General features: G+C 30.1%; 3 protein-coding genes across 5 annotated transcripts; 2 read left to right on the top strand and 1 right to left on the bottom strand.

The window, feature by feature from the left end:
- Positions 1 to 485: 485 nt before the first annotated feature.
- On the top strand, positions 486 to 3,499 carry SIRB (sirohydrochlorin ferrochelatase B). The gene is made up of 7 exons (XM_028069602.2): positions 486 to 547; positions 1,116 to 1,178; positions 1,304 to 1,521; positions 1,626 to 1,687; positions 2,143 to 2,253; positions 2,734 to 2,826; positions 3,162 to 3,499. The coding sequence occupies exons 2-7, from the start codon at positions 1,138 to 1,140 to the stop codon at positions 3,261 to 3,263; spliced, it is 627 nt and encodes a 208-aa protein (XP_027925403.1). The 5' UTR covers positions 486 to 547; positions 1,116 to 1,137; the 3' UTR covers positions 3,264 to 3,499.
- Positions 3,500 to 4,564: 1,065 nt separating this feature from the next.
- Positions 4,565 to 8,197, top strand: LOC114181201 (uncharacterized). 2 transcript variants are annotated; one of them, XM_028067579.2, is made up of 7 exons: positions 4,565 to 4,754; positions 4,847 to 4,987; positions 6,162 to 6,236; positions 6,359 to 6,585; positions 6,861 to 6,908; positions 7,605 to 7,800; positions 7,893 to 8,197. In XM_028067579.2, exons 1-6 carry the CDS (start codon positions 4,643 to 4,645, stop codon positions 7,794 to 7,796), a joined length of 795 nt encoding a protein of 264 aa, XP_027923380.2. In that variant the 5' UTR covers positions 4,565 to 4,642; the 3' UTR covers positions 7,797 to 7,800; positions 7,893 to 8,197. The 2 variants fall into 2 exon arrangements, with proteins under 2 accessions (XP_027923380.2, XP_027923379.2); XM_028067578.2 differs by having other exon boundaries at positions 7,889 to 8,197.
- A 2,872-nt stretch (positions 8,198 to 11,069) lies between these two features.
- CRK42 (cysteine-rich RLK (RECEPTOR-like protein kinase) 42) lies at positions 11,070 to 15,415 on the bottom strand. 2 transcript variants are annotated; one of them, XM_028067821.2, is made up of 6 exons: positions 14,217 to 15,404; positions 13,903 to 14,010; positions 13,454 to 13,801; positions 12,702 to 12,936; positions 12,198 to 12,342; positions 11,070 to 11,898 (listed from the first exon to the last, which is right to left on the bottom strand). In XM_028067821.2, the coding sequence occupies exons 1-6, from the start codon at positions 15,001 to 15,003 to the stop codon at positions 11,521 to 11,523; spliced, it is 2,001 nt and encodes a 666-aa protein (XP_027923622.2). In that variant the 5' UTR covers positions 15,004 to 15,404; the 3' UTR covers positions 11,070 to 11,520. The 2 variants fall into 2 exon arrangements, with proteins under 2 accessions (XP_027923622.2, XP_085528322.1); XM_085672196.1 differs by having other exon boundaries at positions 11,585 to 11,914; positions 14,217 to 15,415.
- Between the last annotated feature and the right edge of the window lie 3,481 nt (positions 15,416 to 18,896).

The following is an 18,896-nucleotide window of genomic DNA, read 5'->3' as shown; positions in this document are numbered from 1 at the left end:
TAATTTTTGTATGCTTGCTAACATATTATTCCATACGAACCTTTAAGTATATGAAAATGTTGGGCCTTATTAATGGGCCTGGTTACTCTCACAAACACTATCTCAAAAAGAGGGGGTGAACTTAGTTATACTCTTCTATTTTATCATTTATCTTATATTTACTTATACTTTGTTACATTCCAAACTTGTGAGTTATACTTTTCTAAGAGCTTAGAAAACCATTTGGGAGAAAAATGAAGAACAATGCATACACTCAACTAATTATCTCACTAAAAATAAGAAATATTAAGCATATTATAAAGTTTTTTTATAATTAAAATAAAGTTTCTTCAACTCTTAAAGAAAAACAGAGGAAATGTCTGTAATTTGTTTTTTTTTTTTTTAAATACGAAGTTTAAAGTTTTCACATGTTTCCATCTTCAATTTTTTTTTATTTTATTTCAATAAATATAAAATAACAATTTTTTTAAATAATGTGGATAATATCATAATATAGTCTATTGTGTATTGGGACCTTTTATCGGTAGAACCACCGCTTTCGCAACAGGTCCGTTCTCTTTTTCTCTGTTCTATGTTTAGGTTTTCGATTTCAATGAATGAAATTCGCGATTGTATGCAGCATGATCGTTTTAATTGCTTTTGAGTTTAATTTATTTGCCTCATTCAAAATTATGAATGCTATAACATTTAAATAGTTGTTGTAAAAGTGAACCAAAGATCATGGCAATTGTGTCTTCATCGCACTGTAACTTGATGATGAAGAAGAACACAGGGGAAAGATTCAAAGTGTGGAAGGATCAAATTAATACAACATTGGAGTATTTATAGGGAAAATGCAGTTTATAGGGAAAGAAAATAAGAAAAAAAATTATTGGGAAACTAAAATTAACTTATTTAGTGTAAGAATCAGCTTTTAGAGAAGTTAATCTGAACAAAAACTCTCTTGTGCATAAATTAATTTTAACATTCGGTGAAATTTAGATTTTTTTTTTCTTCTTAATGGAACAGTATGTTTAAGATTATAAACGAAGTGATTTTGTAATGTGTTAATTCATTTTCTGAAGTAAAGAATGGTGGAAACTATAAATTTTGATTATTGTCTCTCTTCGTTGTAGGAGTGTTGTTGACTTTCTTCTTATGATGAAGTCTCTCTCAGTTCAATCTTCTACCTTCTGTAGGTACTTTTTGCTTTAATTCTCAATTATGTTTTTGGGTATCCCTTATCTTTCTCTTTGTATACAACATCTGAAATTTCTCCTTTTGCCCCTTTCTCTCATTAGCATTGTTCTTGTTGCTGCTACAGTTTTTCTTCACATGAAACTGGAACAAACCCTAGATATTTGCCCATCAAGTCATCAAATTTTCTCTGCTGTTCTTCCAAGCCTCGAAATTCGAGTGGATTTTTGTGTCTGAGCACTCAAAATGACGGCTTCAGAGAAAACTCTGGTGAAGTTGGTGGCGGAGATGCAGTGATAATTGTGGATCATGGTTCGCGTCGAAAAGAGTCCAATTTGATGCTTAGTAAGCCAAACCCATCTATTACGTAATCTACGTTTTCTGAAATTTGTTATGTACCTGGAATGCTTTAATTTGATGTCCAAATGTTGTGTTGTTTTGAATGTCAGATGAGTTTGTGGAGATGTTTAAGTATAAAACTGGTTATGAGATAGTGGAGCCTGCTCACATGGTAATTTTCTATAATCTGTTGAGTTTTTCATCATTTCAAGCACAGAAAGACTTAAGATAAAACATCAAATCTGAGTGATTGTAGATAGACACTTGAATCTGCTGTAGCTTACAGGCTATTTATGAATTGTCATCTCTTGCCTAAATTTTAGTATAATGCTTCTTTCGTCTTGAAAAGCACTCTCTAGCATGCGTTGTTCTAGAATTATTTTAGGATTTTTAGCGTTTTCTGGCATGCACAATAAAACATAATTTTCATTGATGAGGAAATATAGTTGAGATTCGTGACCTTTCTTCATGTCTGATCTGAAATCTAGATCTATCTGTTAGAAATAGCAATAGTAATAAGTCAAAAATTCTTTGTGCATTTAGACATGTCGTTTTTTCCATTTCTTGACAAAATATTAAGCATGGAACAAATTAATTATGCTTTATAAAAGTATCATACGTTTGCAGGAATTAGCAGAGCCATCAATAAGAGATGCTTTTCAATCTTGCGTTCAACAAGGTGCAAATCGCATTATTGTTAGTCCCTTTTTTCTCTCTCCTGGAAGGCATTGGAGTCAGGTAGGTCTCAACGAAACTCGTACCTTTCTGAAAGGTTTAATTAGTTGGATGGTACCCACTTTCCTTCAGATATGTCAGTTTGGTACCTCTTTTTAAAAGTGTGTCAATTGAGTCCTAACTTTTGAAAAGATGACTCAATTAGGTCCTTTTCAGCAAAAAATTATTAACACCGTTAACGGTATTGATATTTAAAATGACTTACAAAATTAAGTATTAATATTTATATTAAAATTTAGTGGTAAAAATCATGAATTAAGTTAACGGATTTAGTAATTTTTGTCTGAAAGGGATCTGATTAAGACAGCTTTTCAAAAGTTGGGACTAGATTGACACATTTTTAAAAGTGAGTACCAAACTAACACATCTGAACGAAAGTGGGTACCATCCGACTAATTAAACCTTTCTATAAATTGTCAAAATGATCCTTTGACTTCATGAGGATAGAAAATAGGCAAAAAATTTCAACCCTACATTACACAGGATATTCCTTCCTTAAGCGCTGAGGCAGCAAAGGAACACCCAGATGTGTCGTACATTGTAACTGCACCCCTCGGATTACATGAACTACTTGTGGTATGATACAACTATCTTATGTATAATAAGTTTCCCTAATTGAACTGTTAAACATTTTGATGCATCTTTGTTTCACCTTTATAAAGTTTACATTCATCTGTAGGAACCTAGACTCTGTAAATTCTGTGTGTAAGGCATCTAATTTGATGTGGTTTTTTAAACTTATGTATTTGATGAAATTCCAAACCATGTTGTGGCCATAGCGATGGTTCATGTAGTTTTTCTCTCACCAACAGAGCTTTTCACATGCTTCTATGAGCATTCTCTTCTTTTTTTCTCAGGGTTGCATTGTATATGTCATTTTGAATTTGAACTTTAACGATCTTGTGCTACAGGATGTTGTGAACGATAGAATCAAGCACTGCATAAAGCATGTGGCTGGAGATGCAGATGAGTGTTCAGTCTGTGCAGGAACTGGAAAATGCAGACTCTATTAGTTTCTGAAACTATGATTCTTTTGAATACTGTTTCTGTGCTAGATGAGCCTGGGAAGCAAGGAATCTGTAAATTGAGTTGCAATTGTTCTGAGTTTGTGAATTCAGTGAGTTTATGTGGATTCTAGTAGGTCAAAAATTGCAGTTCCAAGAGCTACTGCTTCCCAAATGTAGTGAAGTTGAATATGATTAATATAGTTCGATGAAATAATTTGCAATGGCAAATTATCAATTATGCAGATCAAGTTGCAACTTATATTATATATCTATTCTGATGTCATGTTATATTTTTCTTACTCCAAGTTGCATCAGTATTTAACAGTAATGTAGAAGTTTCTCTATACAAGTTCCAATTAAGCACCAGTTTTTCTCTCTATTTCTTTGTAATTAGATTCCTTATTTGCTCGATATTGCAAACATGTTAAAGGTCTCTTTAGGTGCGTATACATTGTTTATTATAATATGAAAAGTGATCTTATTTTAAAAGTAGTTTTAACACGCTTTTCATATTGAACTGTTAAATGAGAATACAATCACAACAGTTCAATACCAATTATCTTTAATTTAATTCTTTGAAATTTATTTATCTTTTCTCTTGTAATATTTATTATTTATCATTGTAATACTTTTAAAAAAATATTAGACTAAATTTCCCTAAAATAAGCATATACATTTTTTGTTAACCTTAATGTAGAGAAATTTAAGTGTTAAACTTTAAGCTAGGAATTTTTCGTATTCAATTATAATGAAAAATAAATATTCAATTATAATGAAAAAGAAAAGGATTTAAATGTACATAAATTCTGATCATTTTATTTTATAGGTTAAACATGATTTTGGTTCCTTAACTTTCAGAAATTTTGGAATTAGTTTATTTCAAAACTTTAGACCAATTTAGTTTTTCATCTTTCAAAATATGTAGATTTAATCATTTTAATCAAATTTTGTTAAGTTTATTTGATATTTCAAGCAATCACGTTTCATAATAATATTTGATTTCACATTAAAGTAACAATATGTTGAAATATGAAGGATTTGATTGGTCAAACATTTTGATCGAAATAGACTAATTCCAAAATTCACTGAAAATTAAGGACTAAAATCGTATTTAACCCTATCTTATAATAATATCATCCTTAAAATGTCATTTAATTATCCTATTCAATTTCTTTTTTTATCTGTATTGATTCTTTTAATTTATCATCCCAAAATTGGCATGGCATTTGATAAACCACTTATAAAAGACGATTAATAAAGTTAAGTAATATCAAAATTTCTATTAAAAATACCTTTAAATTTTGAAGAGTTTTATATTTGGGTGATAATGTTCTTCCTCCATGACTATGGTCTACTGATAGAAGAAAGAACGAAAGAAAAAGAACATGAAGAGCCACACACAGCTTTCAAATTTGGTCACTCTATTCAGATTCTGCGTTCCGTCTTCTTCTTCTTCAATTTCTCGTATCAACCACATCGTTCTCACTACTACAATCAGTATCTTTCTTCATCTTCTCCTTCGATTTCAATTCAACCATTACTCTTTCTTTTGTTATAATTTTTCTTCTCTCTTTTAATCTTTGATTCAGATTACAGTAAGTTGAAATTCGCTTCGGTGAGAACTCTACTGAAAGCGAAGAACCTCCCACTCTCGCTCTCTCCACGCGCCTTCGTTGCTATTTCCCCTCTCAATGTTGCTGCTAATTACCTACGTAATTTCCGCGTTTCTGGTAAATCAACGCGTTCTCTTGCTCTCTTCCATGGGTCAATTTTCAATGTTAATTAACTGCCAACATTTTATTACCTTAATTTTAGGTTAATTTTCAAGCATGCAAAAATTTACAAATGTTCATTTGTCATGATCCATCTTTGCTATCGCTTTTGAGATAATTATTGTAAAAATTAAGTAATTAACCATTCACATTGAGTTGTAAATATCACTTGATTATTGTAAGAATTAAGTGATCCTGGATTTAAATCGTATCTTGCTGATGTCCTTTGGTATGTAATAAACCATGTTGAGAGGGGACACTCACATTGTATGCATTCAAGGTCTCCGTAGTGTTAATCATTGTTTTCGGGGATGAATAGTCTATACCATGGTTACAAGAAGAAATGATGTTAAATGACTTCCAGTGTTAAATTAATTATTTTTGCTTCTATTTCAATTAGAGAGAGTATTACGCTCTATAGAATTTTGTTTTCGTACATTTATCATTACACGTGAATATAATTACACACATTGATTTCAGAGCTATCAGTCAGTTAAAATTCTTGTTATGGATCACTTATAGGTTGTTATTGTAAATATCGACAAAACTACCCTACACTGTGATCGCGTAGTTGATGATATAAAAAAACGCTTTATACTATCATTAAATATACTATTTATTCTAATTTTTATTTTACTTTTCTTCAGTGCAATAGTAGCTGCAGCTACAAACTCTAAGAAAATCCCAATGAAAATGTAGGATTGGTTATGGAAAAGTTTTGGATTCATAGGTTTACTTTCTACTGGGATTTTGGAAGTTTCTTGGGCGAACAAAATAGAAATTGTACAATGCAAAACTAGTACTGTGTATCCATTAGCCAGAGCCTAGAGATGAAGTTTACTTTGCTTGCTTATTCTTAGGATTTTAATTTTCATACAAGCTTGTTTTTGTACAATTTCATTTTAGCTGTGGAAAGGTGGTTGCTTTAGGCTGACATGAAAGAAAATGATAGCTTTAATTTGACAAGTTTCGTGCGTCTGGCACTGTAGCATGGTGGTGATGCAGATTTGATTTTAAGTGATGATTACCCAAAAGAAATATCTTAGACTTGAATGTTGGCATACCCTTCTGATCATATGCGAGTATTATCAATTTTTATGCCCCATGATGCTGTTTTTCGTGTATATTCCAGGCAGTTACATTTGCAGTGGAACCCTTTTAGGTGTTTCAATCATATCTGCACCAGTTATAGCTCATGCCATGGATGGTGAGCTGCATAGCTGATTGGTATTATGTACTTTTGCTTTTCTGTTTGTTTTCTTAGAAACTGTCCTCACTGCTGTTTTTTCCTTTCATTAACAAAAGACTATTTTTATCTGCTACATGTAGCTGGGGATGCATTGGTGGATGATCATGAATTACAGGACCTCGCAGAGGAGGAAGAAAATGGGCAATACTTTTGGAGATTGGCTAGAAAATTTTGGCTTCCTATTTTTTTCTTTATCACGGTGTTGACAAACTTGGATGACTCAATTACAATATTTTGCATTAAACTTACTTTATTCCTCCTCAGCACAAAACCCAACCCTTTCTCCGTCTATGTATTTGTTGATCAGGTCAGATACTGACTGCATTAGTAATTTGATGGTGTAAATAAAGAATGTACCCGAATTATCCTGTAGTTGTTTTTTCCTTCAACTTCCAACCATCTTAAACATAATTCATTAGGTAACTCAAGTTTTCATTATTTTTCTAAGAATTTTTGTGGCCTTAATTGCTATCCCTAGGTCTATTCTATTTTGAATAACGAAATATTTTTTGAACATTGATAGTGTTTATATTATTTTATTTTGCCTGACCAGTGTTTTAATTATAATTTCTTATATTGCAGTTGTGTCAAAAATTTATGCGCCAAGATGCTGGATTTCTTAAACTAAAGGTGCATGGCCATCTCATATTTGTTTGTTTCTACTTTCTATTATGGAAGTTTAGTAAGCTATTTTGTTTTTTCCAATTAATTCTAATATCATTTTATGATAAACTGATGGAATAGTGAAATTTCGTTTGCTGTTACTGTTCCTGTGGCATTCAATCATATATTTTTTTGAAACCAGTTCCTTTTTCCTTCGTATATGTGGCCTTCAGAAAGGAAATTGAAGTCCCTAAAATTTTGTTTGTTCCAGCAAACTAGCATGCATGTTTAACTATACTACAAATATCATATAGTATTTATCGAAGTCAAAATACAGGGCATTTTGGTATTGCTTGTTTGTTGTCTTTAAAAATACTTTCCTGATTTATAAGATTTGTTTGTCCCTTGAACACATTTGATAGTGTTTGCCTGCTCAATACATTTTTATTTTCCAAAAATTTGCCCATCAAGCACTTGAGCAAAGCACTTGAAAAAAAAAATATATAAGGGGATGAGAAATCCTCTCTGAGTTGTTTTTTTTTTCCTTTTTAACACTTATTTTGGAAACAGTTTTCAAAACCTAATAGATTTTGGATTAGAAATTGCCTACTGAGTAGTGTGGAATTGTTTCAGAAAGCAATCTTTTAAAAACAAAAATAAGAAGTGAATCAAACAGATCCTTAAGATCTTACTCTTGGTTTGCATTTCATATTTGATCCACAGTCACTATACGCCAGCAAAGTTGAAGTACAGGACTATAAGCTTCTTTGCTTGGCTGCTGTTGAAGTAAGAGATCAAAAGTTCACTTTGGTTGGAATTCTTGGTAGCTGGTGGACTTTGCCACATTTTCAATTTTGGGAAGCATTCTCTGTTGTCAGAAACAGAATTGGAAGTATCTTGGTGAAAACAACTTAACCAGGTAGGCTGTAAATTTAAAATTAGCATCCTATATTGCTCCATTTCCAAGTCTTCTTGTGATGATGTTAATTTAATCGTTTGAGTTTTAGGAAGTTGTTTTGCCCCTTCTGGAGCTTCAACAAAACCATTGAAGAAGAAAATGAGAGACAGGAAGAATAGATGAATGAGGAAATAGACGAACTGTCTATGCTAAAAGGTCATTCCCTTCTTGTTGCTTGATGAGTTTCACATGCAAATTTTCATTCCTTGTTTCATGCATTCTACTCAAATCTCGCATAGCTAGTGAGTTTCAAAAGTCATATCTTTGTAAGATATCAACATGTCAAGTTTTGTCAGACTCAGCTCCTATGCTTCCTATGTCACTCTTTTGATATTTGAAGTTTTAGTTTCCTCTGTCACTCTTTGATATTTGAAGTTTTAGTTTTCTCAGTCACTCTTTTGATATTTGAAGTTTTAGTTTGTTTGAAATTTTGTCATTTTATAAAAGGAAGAAAGTGTTGTTTTTCTAAAAGTTTAGTATTGCCTTTCAATGTATTTGGGTAGAATAAATAAAAGTTGTAAAGGAATGATATATTGATGAATATATATTTTTTCTATTAAAAATATTTCATGATTTTTTTACCCTTATGCATATCATGTAGTGAATTCTCTATAGCAAGTGTTATTTATAGATAATAATTAAAGTTTATGGTTAACTAAATAATATTTCTTCCAACTTTTTTAACAAATATTCTTAAGAAATTGTTAAAACATCTCAAATGTGTAATTGTTTAAACGGTATTTCAATTATAGATTTCATACATTTATTATGTGAGTAACTGACATTTAAGGGTAATTAATTCCAATTTTTATACCATTTTGTTTCAATTTTAGTTCTCCCTTCTCACGTACTTTATGTACTTTATTACAGACACTCGATGGGAATTTAATTCGAGTTATTTTTTATTTTTTAGTATTAACGTAAAAATTAACTAATCTTAATTACATTTAAGTTAATATGAATTGAGAATTACATATTATCCTACAAAAATTAGAAAAATGGGAAGGATAGAGAAACAGCAAAATAAAAAGTTAAGGAATAAAATTTTCAAGACACATGTAATTTTTTGTTTCTATTACTATAACTTCTTAATGGAAACAAAAAGGGGAAAAAACAACTGAATAAATAAATAGCATAAAAGGTTTTTTTGTCTATCGTTGTTACTTCCTACTAGTAATGCTCTTAAAGTGTTTTTAATACGAATATGATTTGCATTTTATAAAATTAAATTTAAGAGATCTAAGTAAAATGAAAAGGAGATAAGAATTGTCCAATGTATAAAATGTTATGCAATGATTTAGAGATAAATAATTAGTGCGTAATGCATGTTTGTTTTTTTAATCAATTAAAATAGGCTGATGGTTTTGGCTTATAATGTTATAAATTAAGTTATTATTTTTAAAAAAATTAATTTTATATTTTATAATTTCATAAAAAAATATTAAAATTGTTAAAGTGAGACCTAAATTAAAGTCATCAAATTTTGTTAGTGAAAAAACTTCTTTAGTAATTTAAGTAACATTTGTGAAAGCCACTCCCTCAAATTTGTTCCTTCAGAAACAATTGTTACATAACATGTTTAATTTTAACCAATTTATGTAAGCAAGTCTTAAAAATGTTCTTAACAGTTTTATGTTAACTGACAAAGTAGTAGTCAAAAGTGTGGGCAAAAGTTGCACATGAAAATGAAATCACACCTAAAATTGACTACACCAAACAAAGTTATTTTTGGATCTCTTCCTTTATTTATTTTCAACAAGGACAACTTATGAAATAAGAAAAATGAGAATTTGAATTTTCGGTTGGATTTTTATGTGTTGTTTCTATGTTGTGTCATCAAAATATTTTGACAGACTGATTTAAAATTTTTAAAATATATTAAAAATATTTCTAAAATACTAACATAATGTATTTTCAATATTTAATATAAGACATAAAAAAAGTTCAGTAGAGAATTTAGATGAGAAAAAGGGTGGGTGAGAAGTGTTTTTTATATTTCTTCTAATATTTTTTTATTATTGTATTTTGTTGGATAAAAGAAAGTAGAAAAAAAATGAAAATTTCTTTAAATATAATAGTTTATTTGGCCTAAAAGAAATAGTCATGATATTTAAAGCCTCCGATATAATTTTGTACTCTTCCATGTTTACAATTTTAGTGTTTTAGATGTTCTTCTTATAGAATTAAAGTCTTTATTTTCTAATCTATGCTGAACTTTATTACGAGAATATTTAACATAAACTTCCAATTCTCATTGATTAACACAAAAAACCCTTCTATAATCTCTATTACAAGTGCTATCATATATAGTAAATAACAAGGAAGCTCAAACTGTTTCCTCAGAAATGCAATTAGTACTCATTCAAATATTGAAAGTTGTTACATCACTTTCAATTTTATAAGTCAGCTACCGCAGCCAAATCACGTTTCACATCAACACTACAAAAAATTACTGGTACATGACCCACTTGAAATTGAACACGATAAGTGGGGTTTGGAAGAATGAACATGTTGAATTTTGAATGCACAAATTTTATTCAATTCTAATGATATAAATAACCACAACATCCTCTTTCTTGTTTTTAAGCGGTGATTATGGATTGGATTGATCCGATCCAGATAATTTTAAATTAAAATAATTAGATCAGATAATTCGTGCAAAATTAGTTTGAATTTTATAAAATTTAGATTCAAATGGATCAAATTTAAAATTTAAAATTTATTTTTTAATAAAAGAAATTTGAATTGATTTGTCAAAAACTTGTCGTCAAAACTAACACCATAAAATTTTGCAAAATTTCAGATTGAACCGACTTGACCGAATTTCGACTGAATTGACACAGCTAAAGGTCGAATCTCGATCGAGACTGACTCAGCCGAATTTCAGTTGTGACTGACTCAGTCAAATACGACGAACTTTAGATGAAGATCGACTCAACCAAATTTTGGTCAGGACAACTCGACTGAATTCGACTAAATTATAATTGCGAGTAATGTCAAAGACAAGATTATCAATGTTGAAAAATAAATGAGTCTAAACCTAAATTGAAGAAGATTTATAAAATCTTTCGGTTGAACGTGAATGTAAGTATCTTATAAGAAACAATACTTATAAAGAAACATGTTTTCATTTAAAGATACTTATGATCTTTTATATGGATTAGAAGTATATTTAATTGATATTATATCTCTCTGATGAATCTTCTTATAGACCTATTAATCAATTCTAGTTAAGCATTAACTTTATGTTTTGAATTCTTACACAATAAACAAACATGTTTTCATCTAAAGATACTTATGATCTTTTATATGGATCAGAAGTATATTTAATTGGTATTATATCTCTCTGATGAATCTTCTTATAAACCTATTAATCAATTCTAGTTAAGCATTAACTTTATGTTTTGAATTCTTACACAAGTGTTTACATGCCAAAATATACATATACAAAAGAAAATTTGTTAAACTATATACTCAATGTCCAACCAGGTCATTGGAATTTACTTGTTAGTATGATGAAAAATCTCATGTAGTCTCTCTCAGCATCGGAAAATCTCTTCTTGCTCTTCTTGGTTACTATGAGGCAATTTGAATCCATTTTGAAGATAAAACTTGATATAACTATCCTTCCCTTTTGGTAGGTTGGTTGAGGGAACCTAAAAAAAAGAGAAATTTTGGGAATCAAGCTTCCAAAATTGTTTCTTCACTTTTGGATGGCCTAATCAAACTGCATGAACTAGAGGACTGAGAGGGACTATAGGACACACCAATCTTTTGAAATGTGTTTGATGAGGAGTTATCTATGCTAAAACCTAAAGGAGCTGTTTGACTTAACAATCTAGAGTTCAAAAATGGAGGTTGTTTTGGTATAGGCACATCCAGATTTGAATTGCTTAACATGCAAGCAACTTGAGCCATGGATGGCCTAAGAGAAGCAGAAGCTTGTGTGCAGAGTAATCCAATTTGAAACACCCTTGATGCTTCTCTTTTAGGAAAATCATCTTCCAAACATGGATCAACAGCTTCAGCCAATCTGTTTGATTGGTAAAGTTTCCAAACCTGATGCACAAGAACACTTTTCTACATCAGTTAATCACAGACAATGAAGTATTTAGATGCAATTGGAACAACACCATTTTCATAGTCTATTTGGACTTTTCATGCAACATAAGCACTTATCTGTGTTCAGGGTTTCGAATTTAAGATTTAGGGTTTATGACACATTAGTTGTCTGTGTTCAGATTAACTCCTTCAGAAGAATATTTATAAGAAAAATAACTATAGTTTATAAACACTAGTTCATTCAACAATGGTTTTTCAATTAAGCTTTATGCAGATTAGGCATTAATTAATCTTACTGTTTGCAAAAGGGAACCAGAATCCTCACGGAAGACATTGTTCTTTCTGCCACTTGCAGTCTCAAGAACAAGCACTCCAAAACTATATACATCTGCTTTATCTGTGAGTTGTCCTTGAATGAGATACTCAGGAGCCATGTAACCTCTGCTCCAAGAAATGGAAAAGAAACTGGTGTCACTTAATACTGTGAAACTTGTTAATAAAATGCATAAAAACTTATAGAATCCAAATTATTCTTCTGAAATTAAGTCTATTAGCAATTAATCTCCTCTAATTAAGTTAATCAAATCCCTGTAATTAGGTTATTAAATATTCTGTAACTATGGTATGCATAATTCTGATTTAGATCAAATTGTTATGTATATATACCTATCTCCAATACATAATAAGACACACATTCAAATCATCTTTCTCTCTCACAAATTTTAATTATCAGTTCATGAAGTGATATGCACATTTGAAAATGAAGGTATGTTCATGATGTGTTGAAGTAAAAGACTCACAGTGTTCCAGCAATTCCTGTGCTTAGATGTGTTTTATCAGCACCAAAACACCTTGCAAGGCCAAAATCTGCAATCTTTGGGTTCAGATTCTCATCAAGAAGAACATTGCTACTTTTTATGTCTCTATGGATGATTCTTATTTCAGAGCCTCCATGAAGATATGCAAGCCCTTCTGCAATCCCAAGAATTATTTCAAACCTCTGCTTCCATTTCAGAATCCTTGTTTTGTCCTTTTCTGCAAACCAAATTAGTGCATCAAGCATTTAGTATCTCTTCCTTCCTTCACTATTTGCATCAAAGTGGTTCATATTATGAAATCAAAAAAAGGACTATTTCTTATGAAAAACAAGAACCATGTATATGACACATTTCCATAAACAAGGGATCAAAAAAGATATTTTAATTTTGAGGGGCAAAAAGGGTGAACTTTGTCCATGAATAACCGTTGGATTTTTAATAAACTTAAATGTATTAGCCATTATGGGTAACTAGCCGTTGTAAGAAACTAGCCGTTGTGGGTAGTTAATGCACTAACCGTTGGAGTCTAAATAATTAATAATTTAGCCGTTTATAGCCATTTATAGTCGTTGAGAGTACAACGGTGAGAAAATGTGGGTCTATAAATTGTATTATGTATTGTATGAATGAACAACAACAACAAGAGAGGTGAACAATAACCACATATTTAACTCAAGTAAGAAACTAATTGAAGACACAGCACAATATTTTCATGAATAGAGAGAAAAGGGTACCAAAAATGAAATGGTCTAAGCTCTTGTTAGGTAGGTACTCATACACAATGAGGCTTTCAGGGCCTTCAATGCTGCAACCCAAAAGCTTGACAAGGTTCTTGTGATTTATTCCACTGATTAAATTCACTTCATTGAAGAAATCATCCACCCATTGCCTATTGTTGAAGACCAATCTCTTGACAGCAACATCTTTTCCATTTGGGAGAGTCCCTTTGAACACAGAACCAGCTCCTCCTTGGCCTATTTTTCTGGGAGTGCTGAAATAATCTGTGGCCTTCTCAAGAGTTTCATACTTGTAATTCAAGCTAGAATTCCTCAGATAAGAGGGAATCTCAATGAAATTGTTTTCTGAATGGTTCAGGAGAAAATGAAATTCAGCATCAGAAAAACTAAGAAACAATCATTTTTATATGTAACTGTTACGATAATAGTGTTGTGCAGGACTTTACTTTTTCTCTTTTTGGTGAAGGCCACACAAGAGACCAAGATAGAGAGAACTACAACAATTGCAGCCAAGACTGAGACTGCTGTAATGATGGCTCGTTTTCTAGAAGAATCTGAAACATGGAAACATGGAAACATGGACAATGGCAATAAAATAAATGACTAACATGAATCTGTCATCTATGAATTGAAATCTAGGAATTGTTATTGCAGTGTCTAAGAAAGTTAAAGTTGAAATGTTGAGAAGTTTAACCTATCAGAATCAGTACAAACTACAACAGAAGAACATGAAAACATCAAACAAGTACAACACTCTTACCATCTCCATCTCCATGTTCACCACCTTGATTGAAGAACTTAACAGTGGAAAATCTCAAATAACAGCCAGAATTCAAGGCCCTCCCTTCCTTCTTAGGCAAGCACCCTTTAACCTCATTTTCAGCTTTCTTCAAGCAATCACCACACCCTTTTTCTCCCACACTTTTCCAGCACTGTGCCAAGGCATAAACTCCCTCACCTTCTCCCACTGCAAACCCTCTTCCCTCATTCACTGCCACCCTCACCACATTCTCAACCACTTTACCAACACTCTTCCCAAACACCAACCTCTCAGCCTCACCAGCCACAGCACCATACTGTGTGGTGCAGTTCACAGTATCCCTCAAAGGGTCACTCTCCTCAGTGTAGAAACTGTAGTTATCATAGCGAAGGAAGCAACCATCAAGGTAAATGTGACCAGAAACTGAAGGGAGACAACGAGGTAGCTTGGTGCGGCTAGCTGCAAAACACTGAAGACAATCAAGATTTGAAAGGTCTTGGAAGCACTGTGCCAAACCATAGATTGGAGTGGTTGATGAGAGCTCCTCAGAGTGAGTGCCCCAGTTGTTTTTGCTCACAAGCTCTTGAAGCTTTTCCATTTCTTTGGTGAAAATGGGAACGTAGCTTCCACTTGGTGATGCCCTGTGAGTGCCACAGTGCAACCCCACTTCAGAGATTCTTGGATCAGATAGTGCTGAGTGCGAGAAACACAAGAGGGTGGCCACTGTGAAGATCACAACATCAAAAGATGCAATCTTGCACTTGTTCTTGTGACATTTGAAAACCATGCTTGTTATCGAATCCTTTGAATCGGTTATGTTCTTGATTTCGTACTGGTTCTTTATATTGCAGACAAACAAAGACTAAAACAGTCACAAAATTTTCTGACTTTTTGTCCTTATCTTTGATCTTGCACAAAATTATAGACAAATATAAGTGATACTGTCACATTTCCCTAGTTTCGTCCTTATCTTTGATTGATACAGTCACAAATATGGTTGTGAATTGTGATTGATCACTCAGACTTCAAAAAAAAAAAATCTTCAAGTTGAAGCTTTTGATTGTTTTTATAAAGCTTTCTTGTTGTGTTGGCTCTTGATGTTCTACAAGAAAGAGTTTTGATTCTTTTTTTGTGTGTGTTTTCTAATTTTGAGTGAAAGAATCGACAATGGAGACAGAGACAGAGACAGAGAGAGAGAAAGTTTGCGTGTTTTTGGCACCTTGGACTTTTCATTGTTAACATCATCATCACTGTTGAGAGCATGGTCACAAATGGAATGTTCAAACCAAGCACATGAAACATTCATTATTAATAATGGTTTCTAATAGTATTCAAGGTTTTACATTTTCTAACATCTTTTTTGGTAAATTTACTAGGAATTATAATATTTTTCAAACAACAAGTAAAATCCATAAAATTTTGCATTTTTTAATAAACTGTAATCAGTAATTACGGGTATATTTATTTTAAAAAAAAGTTATGCAATTTTTTAGTATTTAGTTAGTAATAATATGACTGTAACGCTTTCTCTCTATCAACTAAATTTATGCCGAAAATTCATTATATATAGGGTTAAAAAAGAGATTTTATAGTTTGTCGTAAATAAAATAAGATCACTTGTATGATTATTTTTTGATAGAAATGATAAATTTATGTTTTGTCAAATTGTCATCAATGAAATTGTTTTAATTTGATGGAAAAAATGTCTAAGTTAAAAAACAACTTTAAGAATATATAGATGAATAATAAATTATGATTTTTATTTACTAATTTATTTAAATTAAAGTCAAGTGCCATTGACAAATTTAATTTACTTTTTCTTCTAGAAAAAGGGAGAAAATTTGTGTAAAAGCTTTTATGGGGTTGTCAAAGAGAATATTGCACTTTTTTTTTAGATATTGATTTGACTCTTTAATAAACTTTGAAACTAAACATAATTATCTAATACAAACGTGCTTTCTCCTTTTAAATGTAAAACATTTTTTTTATTTTGTTTTCTTGGTTGTCTTATTTTAATTTTTTTAATTCTTGCTTATATTAATTAATCTGAAATGTCTTTAATTATTTTTATTTCGTAAGTTATAAATGGTTTTTTCTCTCTCTTATAAAGACTGCATATTAAATAATATAGTTTCAAAAACAAAAATTCTATTATTATTATAAATTGTTTAATTATGTTGTTTGCAAAAAATAGTTCAATTTTAGACAAATTTAATGCTACTGACTTAATTAATTAATCAAATTTATTATGATAATCTTTATTGCAACTGAGATCAATCTTTTCTGTCAACTATTTTTATTTTATTTTATTTTTGCTTTGTGTGTCAACATGCAATGTTTATTTGGAAAATATTGAAACATTAGAGTTCAACTTTTGAGAATAATATTCTTATGGAGCAAGTTAACATGCTTTCTAGAATGTTTGAATACACAAGATTTAAAGAATGAAAATAACATATTTCCATTCTACTCCTTAAAATGTGATTGGATGTTTGACTAATTAATATATCTTTTATTTTGTGCTAACTTTGGATTTGAATTACTCAATAAATATTTCTCACAACTTATTTAATTTTATTGCCTAAAAGTTGACCATAAAAGAAGAAAATGTTTCAATGAAGAATGTGAGTGGACTTAGGTAGAATTGAGAAGAATTGAAGCATAACAAAGTCATACATGGCAAGCTTGAATAATATTAAAATAAGAATAAATTATTAACGTTTTTTTGGTTTTTTTTCCCACCAAATTGGTAAGAATAATTGATACAACATTATCAAGTTTAAATAAAGATAAAATATAATTTTTGGTTTCACTAAAATAAATGAAGTTTAGCTTTAATTTATCTACTTTTATTAATACTATCTTTGATAAAAAAAATCTCAGAAAACCTTTAAGTTTTAGAAGCTTAACTTTATGTGCATAATGATCCAATTTTATTTGAAACACATCAATGATATTTGGTTGGTGAAGTTTGCATTATTGACAAACAAATATCATCAATTGCTCAAACTTTTGTGCTCACTAATTTCCTTATTTTTTTTAAGGTATCAATGTATTTTCACATTAGAGTAGTGTCAAAGTTTGTATGTAGATATGATAATAATACTTTACAATTAAAATAATGTTAGAAGTTTCATATCGACAAAAGATAAAATTAATTCACAATATATATATGAAGTGGATGTAATCTTCATTTTACAAACTGGTTTTGTGGGGTTGAGTTAAACTTAAAACTCACTTCTAACATACTATCAGAGCGAAGTTAGAACTTATCCTAACGAGTTTTTTTTTGACATTCTCTTTCATTCGATATCATACCGCTAACGGACCAATAGAATTACTTGAAATAAAACAAAATTTTATATAACATACTATTAGTTAAAATTTAAATTGCAGAACATAATTAAAAAACTCAAATACCAAACTCAACTAGTTACAGAATGAATTTTAAATTTGATAACAAGTTTATATTTTTACTTGTATTGTGTTAAAAAAAAAGAAAAAGAAAAGTCACATGGACAATAAATTATAAGCTATGAATGCACAAAAGTTTTCTGACTTTGAAAAAGCAGTATTTAAATAAGCTGTTGTTTCTGACATTTGTGGTTGTTGACTTAATAGTTAATAGTTGACCACATTATACAGCAATAATAATGATAGGTTTTGACTGTGGAGTCAGGATTTGGGTACTACTATGGTCAAAATTTTGAAGATTAATTCAAAAGTTTACAAGTTTTAGTAATTAACTTTAAAAAATGGATAATTTAGTGTTATAAAGACCTTTTTGTATGTGAAAATCCTACTAGAAATTATGTTTATCTATCAACTGAATCAAAAACTACAAGTAATTTCTTTAACAAAAGGTAATCAGAGAGAAGCACAGGAAGTTGTTTCAATGTCAGTGTTGTTATTAAAAATTCTCACATGAGAATTTTATTGCAGATTTGTTGAAAAAATTTACAAATTTTTTTTTTATTGTTTTTTTTTTAAAATTTTAATTGACTGATAATTTTTTTTAGATAATTATTTCCTACAAAATTATAAAATTTATAAATATTTCTTACAAAATTTATTGTGAAAAATATTTTACACAAAATATTTTATAAAAGAATTGGGAGTAATTTTCTACAAATTTTTTTTCATAACAAAATTTATATATATTTTTTAAAAAAAAATTCAAAACAAAATTTACAGAAAATAAGAATTTTTTTAGTAGTGTGTAATTAATTATTATTATTATTATTATTATTATTCTTATTACTATTATTATTATACACATAAAATTGGTATGTTTGTAGTTGAGTTATATTTTTATATGCGTGCGTACTAAAAAAATAAATAATAAATAATTTATTTGATGTATCAATCAGTTGTAAATGTTGAACATTACAGGTTTGATCCAGTTATTTTGTCGGAGATTCAGATATTAAATTGAAATCATTTAAATGCTATTTTCTTGAATTATAAATTTAATTAGGTTATTTTTAATATTTATTTTCTGAAGTCATATTCTTTCAAGACAAGTTTTCGGACTTACTCCAACCTCCCACCAAACTTAACTTTTATATAATCAAGTTACTTGTTATTTTGGATATCTCTTACTATTAAAAAATTATATTAGAATTAGAAAAATAAATACAATTAACAAATCTTTGGTCAAAATCATAGCATTAGTTATAT

Source organism: Vigna unguiculata, chromosome 4 (assembly GCF_037176805.1).
Source record: "Vigna unguiculata cultivar grain cowpea cultivar isolate G323 ecotype 2 chromosome 4, ASM3717680v1, whole genome shotgun sequence".
In the NCBI taxonomy this organism is placed as follows: domain Eukaryota; kingdom Viridiplantae; phylum Streptophyta; class Magnoliopsida; order Fabales; family Fabaceae; genus Vigna; species Vigna unguiculata.
Note: the sequence above shows the minus strand (reverse complement) of the source record. Positions and strands in the feature narration are given on the sequence as shown.